Genomic DNA, 16530 nt, shown 5'->3' with positions numbered 1-16530 from the left:
TCTTCCTGGCCAGTAATATTCTAACAAGAGCCTCTCCTTTGTTTTGTTGATTCCTAGATGGCCCGACTAGCCATTTCCATGACACAAAGGCAGGAGACCTGCCTGATACCTCTCCAGAACGATTAACTGATCGAGGATACGGCCCCTGCGATCTCAATAGTGCCTATACAGCAGTCCTCCCTTTTCGTGGATGGTAACATTGCGCTTATATATTCCCTTTTCGCGTTGTAGTCTAGACGTGTCAGAGTCTGGTCCCTCTGTTGTTCCACGCTGGGCGACGCCCTGTCCACCTGGAGAAGCCTGCGAAAGCCCCCAGAGGCAGGTGAATGTACAGAGCTGCTCTCGCATTCTGTTACTTCCCCTGACGACCTTTCTTCTCTACGCGAGTTTTCTAAGGGGATCATTTTAATTGGCACCTCTGCTGTCACACTGTTTTCTAGTTCCTCCGTTGTCCGAGGTTCTACTAGGGGATGCTCCTTCGCATTCCGCCACCGCTGCGCTGGGGTCGTCGGTCAGTTGAGCGGCGATTTGGCGTGCTCACGAGCGGATTCATGCCTGCACCCTTCCTTCTATGAACTCATGACCGCGCTCCCGTAACAAACGCTCTGAATGGTTTGAAAAGAGATACGAGTAGTCCATTGGTAGCGCCTTCGAAACGCCTGCCTCTGTCTCTAGTTCTCCCAAAGGACCGGAAATTGTGACTCGTGCTATTGGCAGACACATGCTGTATACCTCTAGCGCTGACTTGACCCAAGTTACCTTCCCTGTATATTTCTCGGCGTTTACAAAAGAAGTGTGAACCAGGTCGATGGTTACTCCACTATCCCTTAACACCTTACCGGTTTTTCCGCTAATCCATAGCTCCTAGAGGTATGGACGCAGAAGCTCCAAGCTTTCGTCACTTCCACCGATGTAGCAAAGCACTACCGGATTTTTTTTTTGCAATACGAGGCATAGTGACCTAGGCCCTGGCACTGATAACATCGGACCGGTCGCCTCTTCTTGAACTCTCGCGTATCAACCTTATTTGTCCCCTTCTGAGTTTTTTTCATCGAGTCGGCCCTCTCGGTAGCATTTAGATGTGTCTCTTTCTTGTGTGGATATACCTTCTCGGATTCTCCCTTCTATGTGAACGCTACTCGTCGGTAGTGAATTTTCGTCCCATTACGTACACCTCAGCTAGCCGAGCCGCCTTATCTACCGTACCTACGGTATCTCTATCCTGCACCCAAAACCTGATTCACTTTTGAAGGCTGAGGGAGAATTTTTGAGAGAAATACACTCTATAACTTTGTCTCTACTTTCGTAGACTTTGACACCCTTAAGTCATTCAACAAGATTTGTTTTCAAATGTTACGCAAACTCTGAGTAGCCCTCGTCGCTCTTTTTGCTCGCTTCTCTGAATCACTGCCTAAATGTTTCCAGGGAAATTTGGTACCTCCTCTTCCGCGTCATTCCTCGTTAATCTTCGGATTACGTTCGCTGGCTCATTAGGCAACAAAACCACCAACCGCTGTGACCAGGTGCCCTGAGCGAAATTACACCTTTCACAAGTTCTCTCAAAATGAACCTAGAAGAAGGCAATGTCCTCTCCAACCTTGCACGGTTTCATCCACTGGTTCATCTGACATGGTTCTACCTCACTTGATCTACTACGGGTGTCCCCTCCCCTGCCCATCGCTCGACGCGATTTCTGAAATTCAGCCTGAAGCTCTGCCATCTCTTTCTCGTGCTTTTCCCGTTCTCCCTTACGCTCACCCTCACTCTCACGTTCTTGACGCTCACACTCCCGTGTTTCTTCTATCATCTCCCAAGCAGTCTTAATGCTTTCGCCATCATCGCCACTATCTTGAATTGCCTTTTGGATAGCTGCATTTTTCATCTTTTCGTCGGCCTGAACTCCCTACTCGTTGCACAATAACAACTCTCATTTCATGAACTTTCTAAGATCCGTGGCAGCTGCCCCAACTGGTGGTTAGAACTGTTTTCCTTAATACTTTGTACAAACACAAAATATGCAACAAATTGCCGATTCCTAGAACCATAAAAATAAACACGCAAAATTAGAAGTCTGGTGAATCAAAAGGAAAAAACCACGCGCTCACTCACGGATGCAGCGCCACGCCATATGGTTCATCAGTCCGCTGTTCCCGGTTCCTCAAGAGTGCCTGGGTCGAAGCCTCTTTCTGCGCTGTCCAGTTCCTCAGGACTTCTTTGGACGAAGGTTCATCCCACCGCTGCCACTAGTAATTACATCTTGCCGTTGAGTGCGGGAGTTCGCCGACGTTGAGGAGGATTTTGTGAATGAAGGGATATTTACATTATGTACAGTAATAACACAAAGTAATGAACAGTCATAAAGTCATCGACAGCCGGCAGCGAATCGGATGTTGCGGCCCGTCGCAAGGAGGAAAAAAAAACTCTTCTCCCTGTCTCTCACTTTTAACCTTTTCGGTCTCTCGGGGTCACGTCATTTTCGGTCAATCGTCGAGCCAGCTCAGGTGTCGTCATTTTACTCCAATGGGAGGCGCCCCTGCAAGTGCCTTCTCATTCGGCCAATGCTCCAAGATGCCAATGCTCCATTTCCGATGGGTGACTTGCGACCGGCGGCGCCTCCTTCCCTGGAAGCGCTCAGCTGGAGGAGACGGGTTGTTCTCGAACGACCTTCCAGAGTCGCAACACAGCTTTTTTCGGGACCAAGTTCCACTATATGAAACCGTGCCAGTCTCCCGTGGCACTTTCGGGAAGAGTAAAGCAGGGGGGAGACAACAGCTCGACGTCCGGCGCATGAGATGGCAGTCGCCAACCTGTCTGACGGGGCCGGCAACGTGGTAGACGCACCCCGGCGCACCCTAATTGGAATCCGACGGCGATTGGATGTGGTCGGGGAACTTGACTGATACCAGGAAAAGGGCCCGTATCCAACAACGCGCTACCGGAAATATTTCTTGCACTGGTCACCGTTCCCTTAATTGGTCCCTAGTCAGCATTGTTCCCGTGTCTTTTATGTAGCTCTTTTACCTGAACCTTAGAATAGCCTAAATTGTCTAAGACTTTTGAAAAGAGAAAGATGTCACTGATCTCTTGTGTGGCACCGAAAGTTAGGAGAGAGAGAATAAACATTTATGTGGCAAAACCAGTAAGAAATTTTCCTCGATGAGTGGGGTCCTCTGTACAGGGCTCCATCGCCATGCCCGACTTCGCGAGCCCGCTGGATGAGCCGTTGCTGTTCCTGCCAGCTTGTGCTGAGCAGCAGACTCCAAAGAGCAAAGGGTAGGGTTGGGTATAGGAGGAACACCCGACGGGTTAGGGCATTCCCATGTGGAGTGGTACGACGTGGGTTTAGCCCCACAGTGGGGACAATAGGAAGGGTATAGGGTGGGATGAAAGATATGTAGCATGTGAAGGCAAGGAAAGGCATTGATTGGTCTGCAGTTGCCGCCTGACAGCGGCATCTGCCCTAATAAGTGAAGGATGAGGAGGGGGATAGTTATGGCGGCTTTGTCGGTAGTATTCGAGCATCTCGGTGTAGTGTAGGGGCTCTGGTGGTGCGTCGTCGGGGTTGGACAGCTCTTCCAATGGTGCCCGGCCAGTCAGACCTCGAGCTACCGCATTAACGCGTTCACTGCCATGGAGGGAGGCGTGTCCAGGAGTCCAGACGATAGGCACCCTGCGTAACGCGGGAGGGGCGACGGAGGAGAGAAATCGATGTGTGTGTGCAGTCACAAGTCCTTGCGCGAAGGCCCGGTAGGCAGCCTGCGAGTCCGTCACTATGGTGAGGGGGGTGTCATGTGCGGGAAGGGTCGAGGCGTGGACAATGGCCAAGGCGATAGCTCCTTCGTCTGCTGAGCAGCTGTACGTTGTGAGAACTGTGGCAGATACCCTGAGCGCGTCTGTGTTTTCGGTTACAGCTAAACACACGGCCTGCCTCCCTGGGTAGCGGGCCGCGGCAGTGTACAAAACCGGTGTCACTGTGGTGCCATCCACAAAAATGGAAGTAGCGCCTTGTACGTCGTACATGATCCTCCTTTAGTCCGCGTCGTCGTAGAGCTCATTTCTTCAAGTATGCGTGCCAGGGCCCGAGTTCGGGCGCGTCTTCGGCTGGCATGTCGGTCGGGATGCATATTGCGGGGAATCGTAGCTATTTGTATGCTAGCGCGTATTGCAGGAGAGAGGCGATATTGTGGGACATGTGTGGCTGTCTCAGGTACAGGGTAACCAAGGCGAGAGAGCATAGCGCTGCCCTGACGGCTGCGTCTGAGACGTTGGATGAGCCGTTATGATGAGCCACGACAAGCTCTCCGACGGTGTTGTGGATACCAAGCTGACGAAGCAGTTGTGTGGAAGCACGTGGAGGCAGCCCAAGAGCCGCTTTCACTTCCGCAGAAAAGCGTCCATGCTATGAGTCTGAATGAGGGTGAGATAATGATATGGGAGCTGATAGGTGAGCCGACTGATTATCAGAGCCTGTACTATGTGGAGGACGTCTTTCCCGCGAAGGCCTCTTCCACGATTAGTAATGCGGTTTATCATGTGTGACTTGTGCTATCTGCTGACCCAAAAGGTGCATTGTGTGCGAGGCTTTGCCATCAGACTGAATGTGGAAGGCCAAGATTCGGAGTCTAGCTACCTGAGGGATGAGGTTGACGTGTAAAAATAGGGAGATAATAAGGGATTAGTCGGTTCTGTTGCGCCACCTGTGCACGAGGAGCAATTCGTACTTTTCGTCTGCACAGGTAAGGACTCCCGTGGCTGCATAGTTATGCACGACATGCATAGCTGCTTCCTGGAGAGCATCCTGGATGGCCCCGTAGGGTCTCTGGGTTGCTCAGATCGTAACGCTGTCTGCGTAGAGAGCGTGCCGGATGGTAGGTATCTGGTCTAGTAAGGGGGGCAGCTTAGCCATAGCCACGTTGCAGAGGGTGGGCGATAGGATCCAGCCATGTGGTGTTCCTCTACCCGTGAGTGTGATAACGTCCGACCGGAGCTTTCATATGCCAATAGTGCCTGTGCTGTCTGCCAGGAAAGCTCTGACGTAGTTATAGCTACATGTGCCGCATGTGCCGCAGCCAGAATGTCGAGAATTAAGGCGTGGGAGACGTTGCCGACGGCCCCCTTGAAATCCAGGGCCAGAATACCTCTGGCTTGTGCCGCAGTGGGGCCATCCACAGCGCCTTCCTTAAGCTGCAGCAAAACGTTTTGCGTAGGGAGGTTAGGGCGGTAGCCGAAGAGTGTATACGGAAAGAATTGGCTGCCTTCGAGAAAGGGCTGTAGCCTGGAAAGAACACGCTCGAAGAGTTTACCTACACAAGAAGTTAAGATATAAGTCGGAGATTCTGGAGGGACAGTGGCTTCCATTGCTTAGGAATTAGTAGGATGTCCGCATGGTGCCATTCCTGTGGAAGCGTGCCGTTTGTCTAGTGGTCATTGTAGAATGCAGTTATGTACTGAATGGCCCGATCATCTATGTTGCGTAGGAGTGTATTGAATCCCATCAGCCCGGATGCAGTGTTGCGCCTAATGCCCTGCAAGGCCGCCCTATTCTCGGCTTCTGTAATATCGGCGTCAAGGCGTGTGGCGTCTATGTGTGGGTAGTCTCTGTAGGTGGGGCGGGTGCATGTAGCAATGTAGCGTTGATGTAGAGTGTGAAGTAGAGTAGTTTCGCTGAGACCTGATTTGTTGACGATGGGGCGGACTCTGTTGCTAGTGTGTATTTTGGTTTGCGTAGGGTTCAACAATGCGCGGAGCAGCGATCAGGTCCGAGGTGTGCTTAGCGTGCCGCTGAGGCGATCGCAAAAGCCAAGGCCAATTTTTGTTACTGAGGGTGTTCGCGTAGTCATCTGCCTCCGTAGTTAGGCGGACGATACGTAGACGAAGTTTCCGATTATGTTTTTCCGTCACCACCGCCGGGTCAGGCCTCTGAGGGCCTCCTATAAATGGAGCAAATGGAGACACAAATCGGGCGTCTCTGTTGGCACAGTGGTGCGTTGATTTGCAGTTTTTCGATCAGTTTGAAGCTTTTTCTTCCACTCCTGAATGAGGGTGGGGGTGTCCTGAGGAGTTAGGGAGGACTGGTTACGCCTAAATTTAGCCCAATTTGTTATCTTAACAGTACGTTCAGGAGTGCGTGTTGGTTGTATCTGCAGTTTAGTAGCTAGAATGTATGGTCGCTGCCGAGGTTCTCCGCGAGATTGCTCCAAGAGTGTTGACCTACCGCTCTGACCACCGTGACGTCAGGGCACGGGTCTCTGTTTAGGCTGTTGCCTAATGCTGTTGGTTAATCTGGTTTGTCAGCAGTCATGCGATGGAGCGCAAGAACCTAAGCAAGCCGGCGTCCTTTCGGTGTTTCTGTTGGGTAACCCCAGGCCAGTTGCGGGGCAGTGAAGTCGCCTACAATGACCATCTAAAGAGTTTTGACATGAGTTCATGCTTCCGCTCCTATTCTGCAACTGCTTTTATCGAATACCTCTAAGCCTGTTATGTAATGCATTTTGAATGTGGCTCGTGGAATGGTGATAATCACTGAAATAAATAGGTACATATTTACCTAATTAATAAATACTTACGTAGATCCAACCAACATCCTGAAAATCTATTGAAGCGAAGTGTTCGTGAAGCGATCATTAAAACGCTACCAATTTGCCCACTTCATTGCTGCGTGTTAGGCCTAAGTGAAACTGGCACGCGCGCATGCGGTATCGCGTACCCCTGCTACGCTATGTGAAAAGCGCGGTGATCATCCCAAAGTGCTAGTTGTGAATTGGCACGTGTGATTTTGTCGTGATAGCATGCCTGCCAATCCTCCCTAACATGTCGTAGAGTTACCAAATTGGGGCTCCTTTTACTACTTTACAAAGGTGGTATCACGTTTCATAAAAAAATTAATTCTGCTCGCGATACATATTCCCTTGTCGGCCTCCAAACTTTCAGTTGGAAGTTCTTTTTTTAATGATGAAATGACGCCACAGGGCTGCCTGCTTCGAACAAGTTCCTGAAGCATGTAAAATTGGCAACACGAAATTTGCTGGCGAAGTCACTGTGATCTTAACACAATGTGTTGCTTGTCAGTGTCTGCCATTCTAATTTTGCAGCTGGTTTTAGCTGGGTCTAAAAGCGAAAGGTTGTTAATGAAGTGCGCATGCGTTCCTTAAAAGGTGTGTATTCAGAGGAACCCGAAAGAAAAAAAACTTCTAGCAAGAAACCTCTAAAATCGCTCCTTCTTCGGTGTCCAGAGGTATTGCGAATTTTAAACTTGGCAGGTTGGCAGGTATGCTAATGGTTAGAGCATCAAGCTGCTGGGATAGCGAGGTTCGATCCAACGATGAAGCCCGTACTTGAGTCCAGCGTTAGCCTAACTGATTCATCTGGTTTCAACGCTATGTTCCTTTACGAGTATAGAAAGTACAAAGACGGGTGATACATGAAAAAGATCGATACACTCACCAGCTTTAAAAGTCTGCTTCGTGGTTCGATCAGACGCACGCTAGATGGCAAGACTATAACGGTATTCTACAAGATACCGGCAATGCAGGAGAAGATTGTTTGTGTGTTGGAATATGCGACTTGTTCGTCGGTTACGAGCGTTCAGCGTGCAGTACGCAAATATGGAAATGCTGTACCTGGTCATCAAAGCCTTTTGCGTTGGTTTCGGCAATTTTGTGATACTGGTTGTCTGTGTAAATGGAAAAGCACGGGGCGAACGCGTGTCTCAGAGGAAATCGCGGAGCACGTGAGACAGAGCTTTGTGCGCAGCCCTCCAATATCAACCGTTCATGCAAGCCGTGAACTGGGCATTCCGGAAAAAAAACAGTGTGGAATGTTTTTTTCGGAGGCGTTCTTATTTCAAACCCTACCGATTGTAACACATCACTCCAGATGATTATGTCCGCCGATTGGAGCTTTGTAACCGAATGCAGGAAGCTATGGAAGATGATAATGAGTTTGCAGGGAAAGGTATTCAGCGACGAGGCGATTTTCCATCTGTCGGGAAAGGTGAATCGCCACAATGTGAGAGTGTGAGTTATCGAACTGCCGCATGTCTGTGTGGAGTTGGAAAGTGGTTCGCCAAAAGTGAATGTCATCTGTGTCATATCCAAGAAAACGGTGTATGATTCCTTATCTTCATCGGGCATACGGTGACAGTTTCCGTGTACTTAGATATGTTGCAGTTGTGTTTATTGCCACAACTTACTACCGACTTCTCGACTTTCATCTTTCAACAGGACGCGGCTTCACCTTACACAACTGTACGCGCTATTCTTAACAAGGAACTGCCACGTCGCTGGATAGGTTCCGCTGGTCTCGGCAACAGTACTCTGTTGCCATGACCGCCCCCTCCCCCCAGCACCAGATCTCACACCGTGTGATTTCTTCATGTGGGTTAATGTTAAGGACAAAGCTTATGTACCCTCAAGGTCAACAACGCTGCAATAACTGCAGGAACGCATTATTCCTGCTGTATATGACATTGACGGAACTGGATTACCGTTGGGATGTGTACCGGGTGACCAATTGGGGCATACACATTGAACATTTGCTGAATTCACCAGAAACTGGGTGAATGTATGTGCCTTTTTCATGTATCACCCGTCTTTGTACGTGATGTACATGTAAATAAAGAGTGCTTTGAAACCCGATGGATCATTTAGGCCTGACCCTGTATATTTGTTTTAAGTATTCGGCAAGACATCAGCGTCCATCAGCCACGGTCAGGCAAGTCCGGTAGGGATCGCGATCTAAAGTCTTGTCTCAAACGCTCTCAATGAGGTTTGCGTCATCTGCACCAAGTGCCCCACACGTATCGCTCGACCATCTCGAGTTTTGCTTTGCAAAATAAAGGCTGTTTACTGCGTTCTTCAGAGAAGTGATTTCCCGAGATATTTTGCCGAAAAAAGATTGTCACGTGACATGCTTTCAAAGGTTGCTGAAGCAGGAAAAATATGGTTCTGCAAGAAAATAATATAGAAGTTATTTCAGGCGCGTAACACGTCATAAATCGCCTACTCGACATACAAATATTCACCTTCAATATCTTAAGGTGCTTTTTGGTAACTTTGGTCCCAAGGAGTTGATTAAGAGTCCCAAATTCTGGCGAAACTGAACCGAATGCAGCATTTTTCCTGGCCCCACTACTATTGATTTGTTTATTGTTATTATTATTTCACTATATGGTTTCAAAAATTTATATTACAGTAAATTTCTTTAAGCGTCAATGCATTGTAAGAATTTTCTGAAATACCACGCCAAACATGAAAAAGCGTCAATTTTCCTCCATTTTCGTCCATGATTTTCGCAGTGAGGTATTCCTCTAGAAATATGACACCAAGTGCATTAGATAAGCCGGCCTATTGGTATTCGAGTTTCGTCCTTATATAACTTCGCTTTTTTATTTTGCGCGATATAATGTAGTTATTTTTTATATTTGCCGTTGCGCTGCGCTCGGCATAATCATGTGCTAACACTACAGCGCTTTGCGCAGTTGCTTTCTTGTTTCGAGAGATGGAGCGCACAGTTGCGTAGTTCAACGTGACCTACCTAAGCACATGAAGGCTGTACACATGCCCGATCCCATTACCTCTTACATTATTTATATTTTGTTGTCTTTTGCTTGTGCCTCCCAGACTGCGCAAGGAGCCGAGAAGTCGGGCGGTAACTCCCAGAGTTCACCTCTTTTCTCACGTCTGTCGCGTGAATTTTTATTTCTTTACGTTGCAATTTACGCGCCTATGTGTGAAGTTTTAAAGCTCACATGTTAGAGCGCATGAACGAGCAACTTCTTTACAAATACAGTGTTTATTTCCGATGAACAAGTAGAAAGCGGTAAAACAGTGCTGTGAATTCTTAAGCGCGCGTCTGCGATAAAGACATGATGAAACAGCGTGTATCGGCAGTTAGGCGAACGCCTGCGGGTGCGGTAATATCGCCATATTGTCGTATTTAAGACAGTTTGCAGGATCATCGCCGTCATTGTCATTATCATTGTCATTGTTTGCCTATTTTTCAATACAGCCTCACCCATATTTTTCTAAAGAACTGTGTCCTATGCTGAACGAATAAGACACTACAGGACTAATGAGGACTACAGTGCCGCAAAATTTTCTCCCTTTATTTAACCATCTCTAATGACAGCTTTATTACAGACTTGAAAATTCGAATTCCATTTGTTAATCAGTTAGAGAGAGAGATAAAGGCGCTCACTATTTAAGAAAAAATGTGCATACAATAAAGGCAACCCCAGTGGTTATTGGAGCGAGGAGCCTAAATTAGGATAATCCTTTCACTCCCAGATAGGTAGGGCAACAAGCTGACGTATACATATCGCTTTGCCGTGGGCAGAGGTCCCTCTTGTAAGCATCCGGTCGTTCAGTGCAACGACTGAGCTCCGTAGCCCTGCAAGGCAGATTCTTCGCAGTGAGTATAGGCCAGGACATGTCCAAGCGGATGGCTCGTCCGTGCCTCAAGCTGTGCAGGCTGGGTCCAGCGACTTGCCAAGCTATTGGGCTCTGAACGCAGGCGTAACCACCCTGGCGCACGGCCCGGCGTGGAAGCCCACGATGGGGCCTTCGAGCCGAAGCGCTTGCACAGCAAGCTTTCGGTGCTGTCAGAGCTGTAGGTGAGCATCTACAGCGTCTACATCTTCTGGCGATCTGGCTGCAACGGAATCGGGGCATGGAGAAAGGTGGGTGCGTAAATGTGCTCTCCGCGAGAACGCGTCCGTTCGCTCATTCCCTCCTGCGCCCATATGACTCTGTGTCCTATGAATGTCGAGCTCACTTCCCTTGTGCCGCAGAAATCTCGCCTCTTCGTGGATGGCGGTCAATCCATCTGAGTTTGCCTACGGATTCCTGAGAATCCGCGTATATGTGTACAGGGCTGCGATGCTCGAGGTGACCATTTTTGGCTCCTTGGACAACCTCTGGAATCGTTCGTAGGTCTGCACCGGTCGTACTTAATGGTGTGCCACGACTATTTGTTGTCGTGTTACTAACGTCGATGATACTTCTTGCAGTTCTGGCGCGATTGCGTGAAACAGTAGCATCCGTGTAAATGCAGTGAGCTGTATTAATGTTAAGGACGGCTCTGCGGTGATGGTAACGCCTCCGATTTTCTTCATTTTCTCTCACATTGGCTGTAAGAGGGTCAACAATGGCCGCCAGCACGGACAGCCATTGCACCAAAGGTGTTGCGACAAGAGTAGCTTGTGGAACCAGAAAAGTTTATTTCAAGTCAGCTTTCGCGAAGCGACGTTTTTATTTGGACACTCTGTATTAAGCCTTCCCCGAGTGCGATGCTGGCCCCGCCACTCTAGCGCAAAGCCCACGCCTGTGATTGCGCACTAAGATTTGCGTAGCTAACGCAACTCGCACTGGAGTTTTCGCATTCACCGTAAAGTACATGTAATACCCAATATCCTGCTTGACACAGTACTGAGCCTAAATATACACCTGTCGGCAGCGCGTCTCAGGCGTCGTTTGATACTAAGAGGAAAAGAAGACCACGCGTCGGTAATAGTGCGCAGTTTAATTGTTCGGTAGGAACACCTCAATGCGGCTTCCAATACAAGAAACTATGCATATCCCAAGTACTGTGGGAATCGATGTAAGCGAACACTTTTGTGCTGTTTGCGTTCATTGACGACATTTGGCGGTGATGTTCATAGCATACGACAGTCGTGAGGTGATGTTAAACGTTACTTTGTGTATGCATCACTTGCGTTTGTCTACGTAGTGCACACCAGAAAAAGAAACTGCGAGTTTGCTCGAGCCGGTGTTGCACATTGTTCATAGCGTGTGAGTAGGTTAGCACTGCCATGGCTTTACATGGCCCATCGCATCGTGACTGAAGTCTTGATTAGCTTGCGTATTATCGTCCTGACGCTGCGATGCTTTGATGAGGCTTTGCGTCTGCATGCCCTGTATCAATTGTCCGCACGGAGAAACTTGCAGGCTGTTTATTTTTGAGAAATAGCAGAAACGTGCGTTGCCACACCTAGAAATAATTTTTTTTTCCAGTTTGTCCGCAACTTTAGCCATGCATAGTAGTAGCGGTTGCTTTACTATGAGAGTAAGCGAACCATGCTTTCTGACGGCGCCTTTCCCTTCCCTTGCGATCCTCCCATGTATACAGGCTGTCACGAGCGCAGAGTGACAACGTTCTTATTCACCCGTTTCGCCGACGCGTTTCCTTCACCAGTTCTCTTTCTCCTCACTCTCTTTCATTTCTACTATTGTACCTTCATATCTACCCGCGGGGCTGTTGCGCATGATCTCAAAACTAAGCGTTGCAGCTTCAGCAATGCTTTTTCGAGCGCGCCATTGCAGCCGTCCAGACGGCATCCTGTCGACGGCCGCAGAGTTCCCGGGGGCATTGTGGCGACGCTTGTGGTCTTATTGACCCATCTCCCGAGCACACGTCGCGGCCTGCCAGGCAGCAGCAGCAGTGGCGAAGTCCAACGGAGTGGGAAGCTTTAAAGGACAGGCACTCATCTTTATTTTTTTATCTTATTTAGAAAATACTGCGGGCCTTGTAGTGGCCCTTGCAGGACGGGCAGAAGTACAGAAAAAAACACCAAGAAAGCGGAAGAGTACGTGAGTAGCAAACAGAAATAACAACAATTAATTACATTGGAATGATTGCAGGAAAATCAAAAATAACAATTTCAGAAACACTGCAACAAAAGAAGATAAAAAGAAGCAAAGAACACTTTTAAACTGTCGCGTGTTCAGCTGTCAACGCAGTCAATACTTTCTGTGTTAATAAGAAGGGATATGGGCAAGTTATTCCATTCAGTTATTGTGCGAGGAAACAAGGAATATTTAAAGGTGTTGGTCCTGGCAAAATACGGAGTTAATGACCTTGCGTGCCGCTGCCTTGTGGTTGTATGTATTGGTGCGGATTGTATGTATTGTTAGAGGATTGAGTTCCTCTATCTGAAGCAGATAGAGGAACTCAAGCAGATAGAGGAACTCAATCCTTTGAATTTTCCTTCGCACTTTTAGTGTTTGTATATTATTCTTTTTCATTAAGGCTGAGGGAGAGTCAGTTGGACAATATTTAGAAAATAAAAAGCGCACAGCTTTTCGCTGAGTTTATTCTGATACATCGATGTTGCGTTTCGTGTACGGGTCCCAAACAATTGCCACATATTCAAGTGTAGGCCTTATAATAGAGTTGTAAGCCAACAGCTTGGTATCCGGAGTTGCCATTTTTAATTTATGCCTGAGCAGACCAAGTTTTCTCAAAGCAGAAGCACATGTAGCAGAGATATGTTTAGTCCAGGAAAGATCATGCGTTATGATAACCCCCAGGTACCTATATTCCTCGACTTCGGATAAAGGTTGTGATGCAAGATCACAAGTAAACGGTAAAGGGTGCTTTTTTCTAGTAATTCTCATAGAAACTGTTATATTAATGTTGAGCTCCATGTTCCACTGCTGTCACCAGGAATGAATGCTCTGAAGGGTAGAATTTAAGAGGACGTGATCTTCGTGGCATTTAATTTCATTAAATAAAACACAATCATCAGCAAACAATCCTAATTGATAGGGTGAGCAATTACTTCTACAACATCATTAATATATATTAAAAATACCAAGGGGCCAAGCACGCTTCCTTGAGGAACACCGGAAGTAACTGGCACTTCATCTGAAGGGCAGTCGTTTATGCTCACGAATTCTGTGCGCTTAGTTAAGTATGAGAGATCCAGCTAAATAAGTATGGCGGCAGTTTTATGATTTCGAGTCTTCTCATTCGTGCGCCCTCTACTTCGCTTTTGGTTACAGCTGCGCACGCAAGAGGTAGTCTCCTCTACTCGGGATGAATACCCCACGCGAACCAGTTTTCTCGCACGTGTGTTCCATTTGTCGTTTCTGAGGCAGCAGTGAGGGATCAAAAAAGAAAAGGCGTGACAAAAGAAGTGAACGCCCAGTGTTCTCTCGGAACCTCTGAGCTCCTTATATGGGAGGTACGACAAAAAGACAACGCTATTCTAATAGTTCATAAAAGTGGGCAAGACAGTCGAGCCTCACGTGCTGGGGAGCATCGTGTTAAGGCCAGAATACATGGAGCGAATATGCGACGAATAGTCGGCGTTCGACGCCCGGCGGCGTACGCGCGACGCGCGGCGGCGGAGAAAACGTCGTTCGCCGCCGATCCAGCCGGCGCAGAAAAGTTCGTCGGGCGGCGACGATACCGGAAGCCGCAAACGAGCGGCGCCCCAAAGCGAGCCAATCAGGTCTCACTATCCGCCCCGACTTCCGGCTAGGCTTCCCCGCTTGTCCGTGTATCCCGATCCCGCTGTATCGTTCACGCCGGTCTCCCGCTTTTTGTATTCATGGCATCCAAAGTGGTGCGGCTGGAATTTAACAAGTTAATAACAGCCATGGTTAGACAAGCTCACGTGCGCTACTTTCGGGTCTGCTTGCTTCGGCCGCGCGCGCGTTGAGCCACAGAACAGAGCCGCGGAGTTGGAGGAGCCGAAAGTTGTTTACCCACCCAGTGTTGCCACAACGCATAGCATCGCCGCTTTCTTTAAACTACACCGGCACATGAATGTCTCAAACACATAAAAAAGACTAGAAATCATTTCTAAACAAAATTTTACGCGTTTTTAGAGTGTTCCGTAATTCAAAAGCGATAATAATTGTCGGTAAAGTTCTTTTTTTGTCATGTGTTTCACGACAGCGCATTTGCCTCGTCTAGCCACACTGGTAACAACGCAGCGACTCGCCGGCGGCGGCCGGCCTGTCTTCGCTCCATGTAGCGAAGCCCGGCGAACATACGGCGTCGCGCCGCGGCAGATTTTCTGCCGCCCGAACTTCGTCGTGAAAGTTCGCTCCATGTATTCTGGCCTTTACGCTGCGAAAGTGCGCGCGCCGACTGCCTGAAGCAAGATCGCCACTGTGCTTTGCGGTGAAGCGCTACCACGGAACTATGCCGACTGTTGGCACAGGGGCCAAATCTAAAAATCCATTTCGCGATTAAAACAAAAAATGCAAATTAGTTGGCGGCGGTAGTAAAACACAAATAATTATTCCCGTCTAATGCACTGTGTTTTATATGTTTTACGACAAATATCTCTTTGCCAAAATTGTTAATAAAAGCGGGACGAGAGGCAAATTTTTTGTATAGTCGGCATGAAATTTACGATAATACCACAGTTATCGCGGATTAAATATATTTAGTGCAATAAAAATCAATGCAACAATCGAATTAATCAATTAGAATAAATAATTAGTCATTTTTTTGGTGCTAAACTTGTCCACTTGGCACATATTTTAGCGAATTGCGGGAAAGACCCGCCGTGGCCAACGCGAGCTCTTTCAGACGCGCGTGCGGTACAAGCAAGAGCCTATGCGCACCTGACAGGTTCCACTGAGCCAAGCACGCGGGAATGAAACACGCGAGTGACAGTCACTCTTACCACTGTGTTTAGCACGCGTCACTTTTCATATGGAGAGAGCGAGAGGGAGATTTGATTGATAGGAAAGACAGAGACGTCTAACTCAGCTAGTGCGCTCTAGCCTGATATGTTCTGCACTAGGGAAGAGGGAAGAAGTTGCTTATACAAGCAGTGCCTCCAATCCCCCCCCCCCCTCGTTTGCGCTGCCTTTGGGATCGGTCCGAGTCGTAATGAAACCGGTCGTGACGTTCCTTCTCCAGAGTACAAAAAATCAGTCGTCATGCCAATGTCGCCATACTAACATCATTGTCTCGCTGCTGTCTTGAGCACACGCTCTGAATCGCGCACGCAATTGGTTCACGTGCACAATACTTCCCACAGTGTGTTGCGGTGTGCATAATTTTTCTTTTTTTTTTCTTTTTGTACCTATAGTAGCTGTACGCACATGTAAATACAAACCCCTAAATTATCAGCGCACAGCAAGTGCTACAAGTCAACGTCTCTTTGAACATAATGCCTTTGGCTGCTATCTCTAATCGCATGTATGTATGTATGTATGTATGTATGTATGTATGTATGTATGTATGTATGTATGTATGTATGTATGTATGTATGTGTGTGTGTGTGTGTGTGTGTGTGTGTGTGTGTGTGTATGTATGTATGTATGTATGTATGTATGTATGTATGTATGTATGTATGTGCGTAATCTAGAGTTACAAGCGAAGGTGAGCGTGAAGTACAGCACGTGTTCAGTACTTGGAGCGCTAAACCTGTGGCCTTGTCTCACCTGTCCCTGAGCAGCGACCAGACCTCCCCGCCGAGGCATGCCTCCATGAGCATGTAGACGTACTTCTCGTCTCGGAACGTCTTGTACATGCGACAGATGAACGGATGGCGGCAACTCATCATGAGCGCCTTCTCGCTCAGCACGTGCTCCTGCTGTTGCGTTTCCACGATGTGCTTCTTGGTTAGGCACTTGAGCGCGAACGTCCGGCTGCGGTCCTGTACATACTGCACCTGCAATCAACGCGTGACACGTGGTGTCACATGACGGGCAAGGACTGCTCTGACAACCGCGAGCACCACGTAACCATTACACAAATATACCTTAACAAGGCCTGGACTTTGGC

The 16530-nt window shown here is 48.2% G+C and overlaps 1 protein-coding gene across 2 annotated transcripts in view; it reads right to left on the bottom strand.

Annotated features, from left to right (window-relative positions):
• Window positions 1-16530, bottom strand: part of LOC142566810 (cGMP-dependent protein kinase, isozyme 1-like) — a 464172-nt gene that overhangs the window by 56234 nt on the left and 391408 nt on the right. For both annotated transcript variants that reach the window (XM_075677691.1, XM_075677692.1), the window contains one exon: window positions 16188-16417. In XM_075677691.1, the coding sequence (XP_075533806.1) occupies window positions 16188-16417 (230 nt within the window). The remainder of the gene's footprint in view (window positions 1-16187; window positions 16418-16530) is intronic.

The sequence above is a fragment of the Dermacentor variabilis genome, unplaced genomic scaffold (assembly GCF_050947875.1).
Source record: "Dermacentor variabilis isolate Ectoservices unplaced genomic scaffold, ASM5094787v1 scaffold_13, whole genome shotgun sequence".
Classification (NCBI taxonomy): Eukaryota; Metazoa; Arthropoda; class Arachnida; order Ixodida; family Ixodidae; genus Dermacentor; species Dermacentor variabilis.
This window is presented reverse-complemented; position numbering and strand designations above follow the sequence as displayed.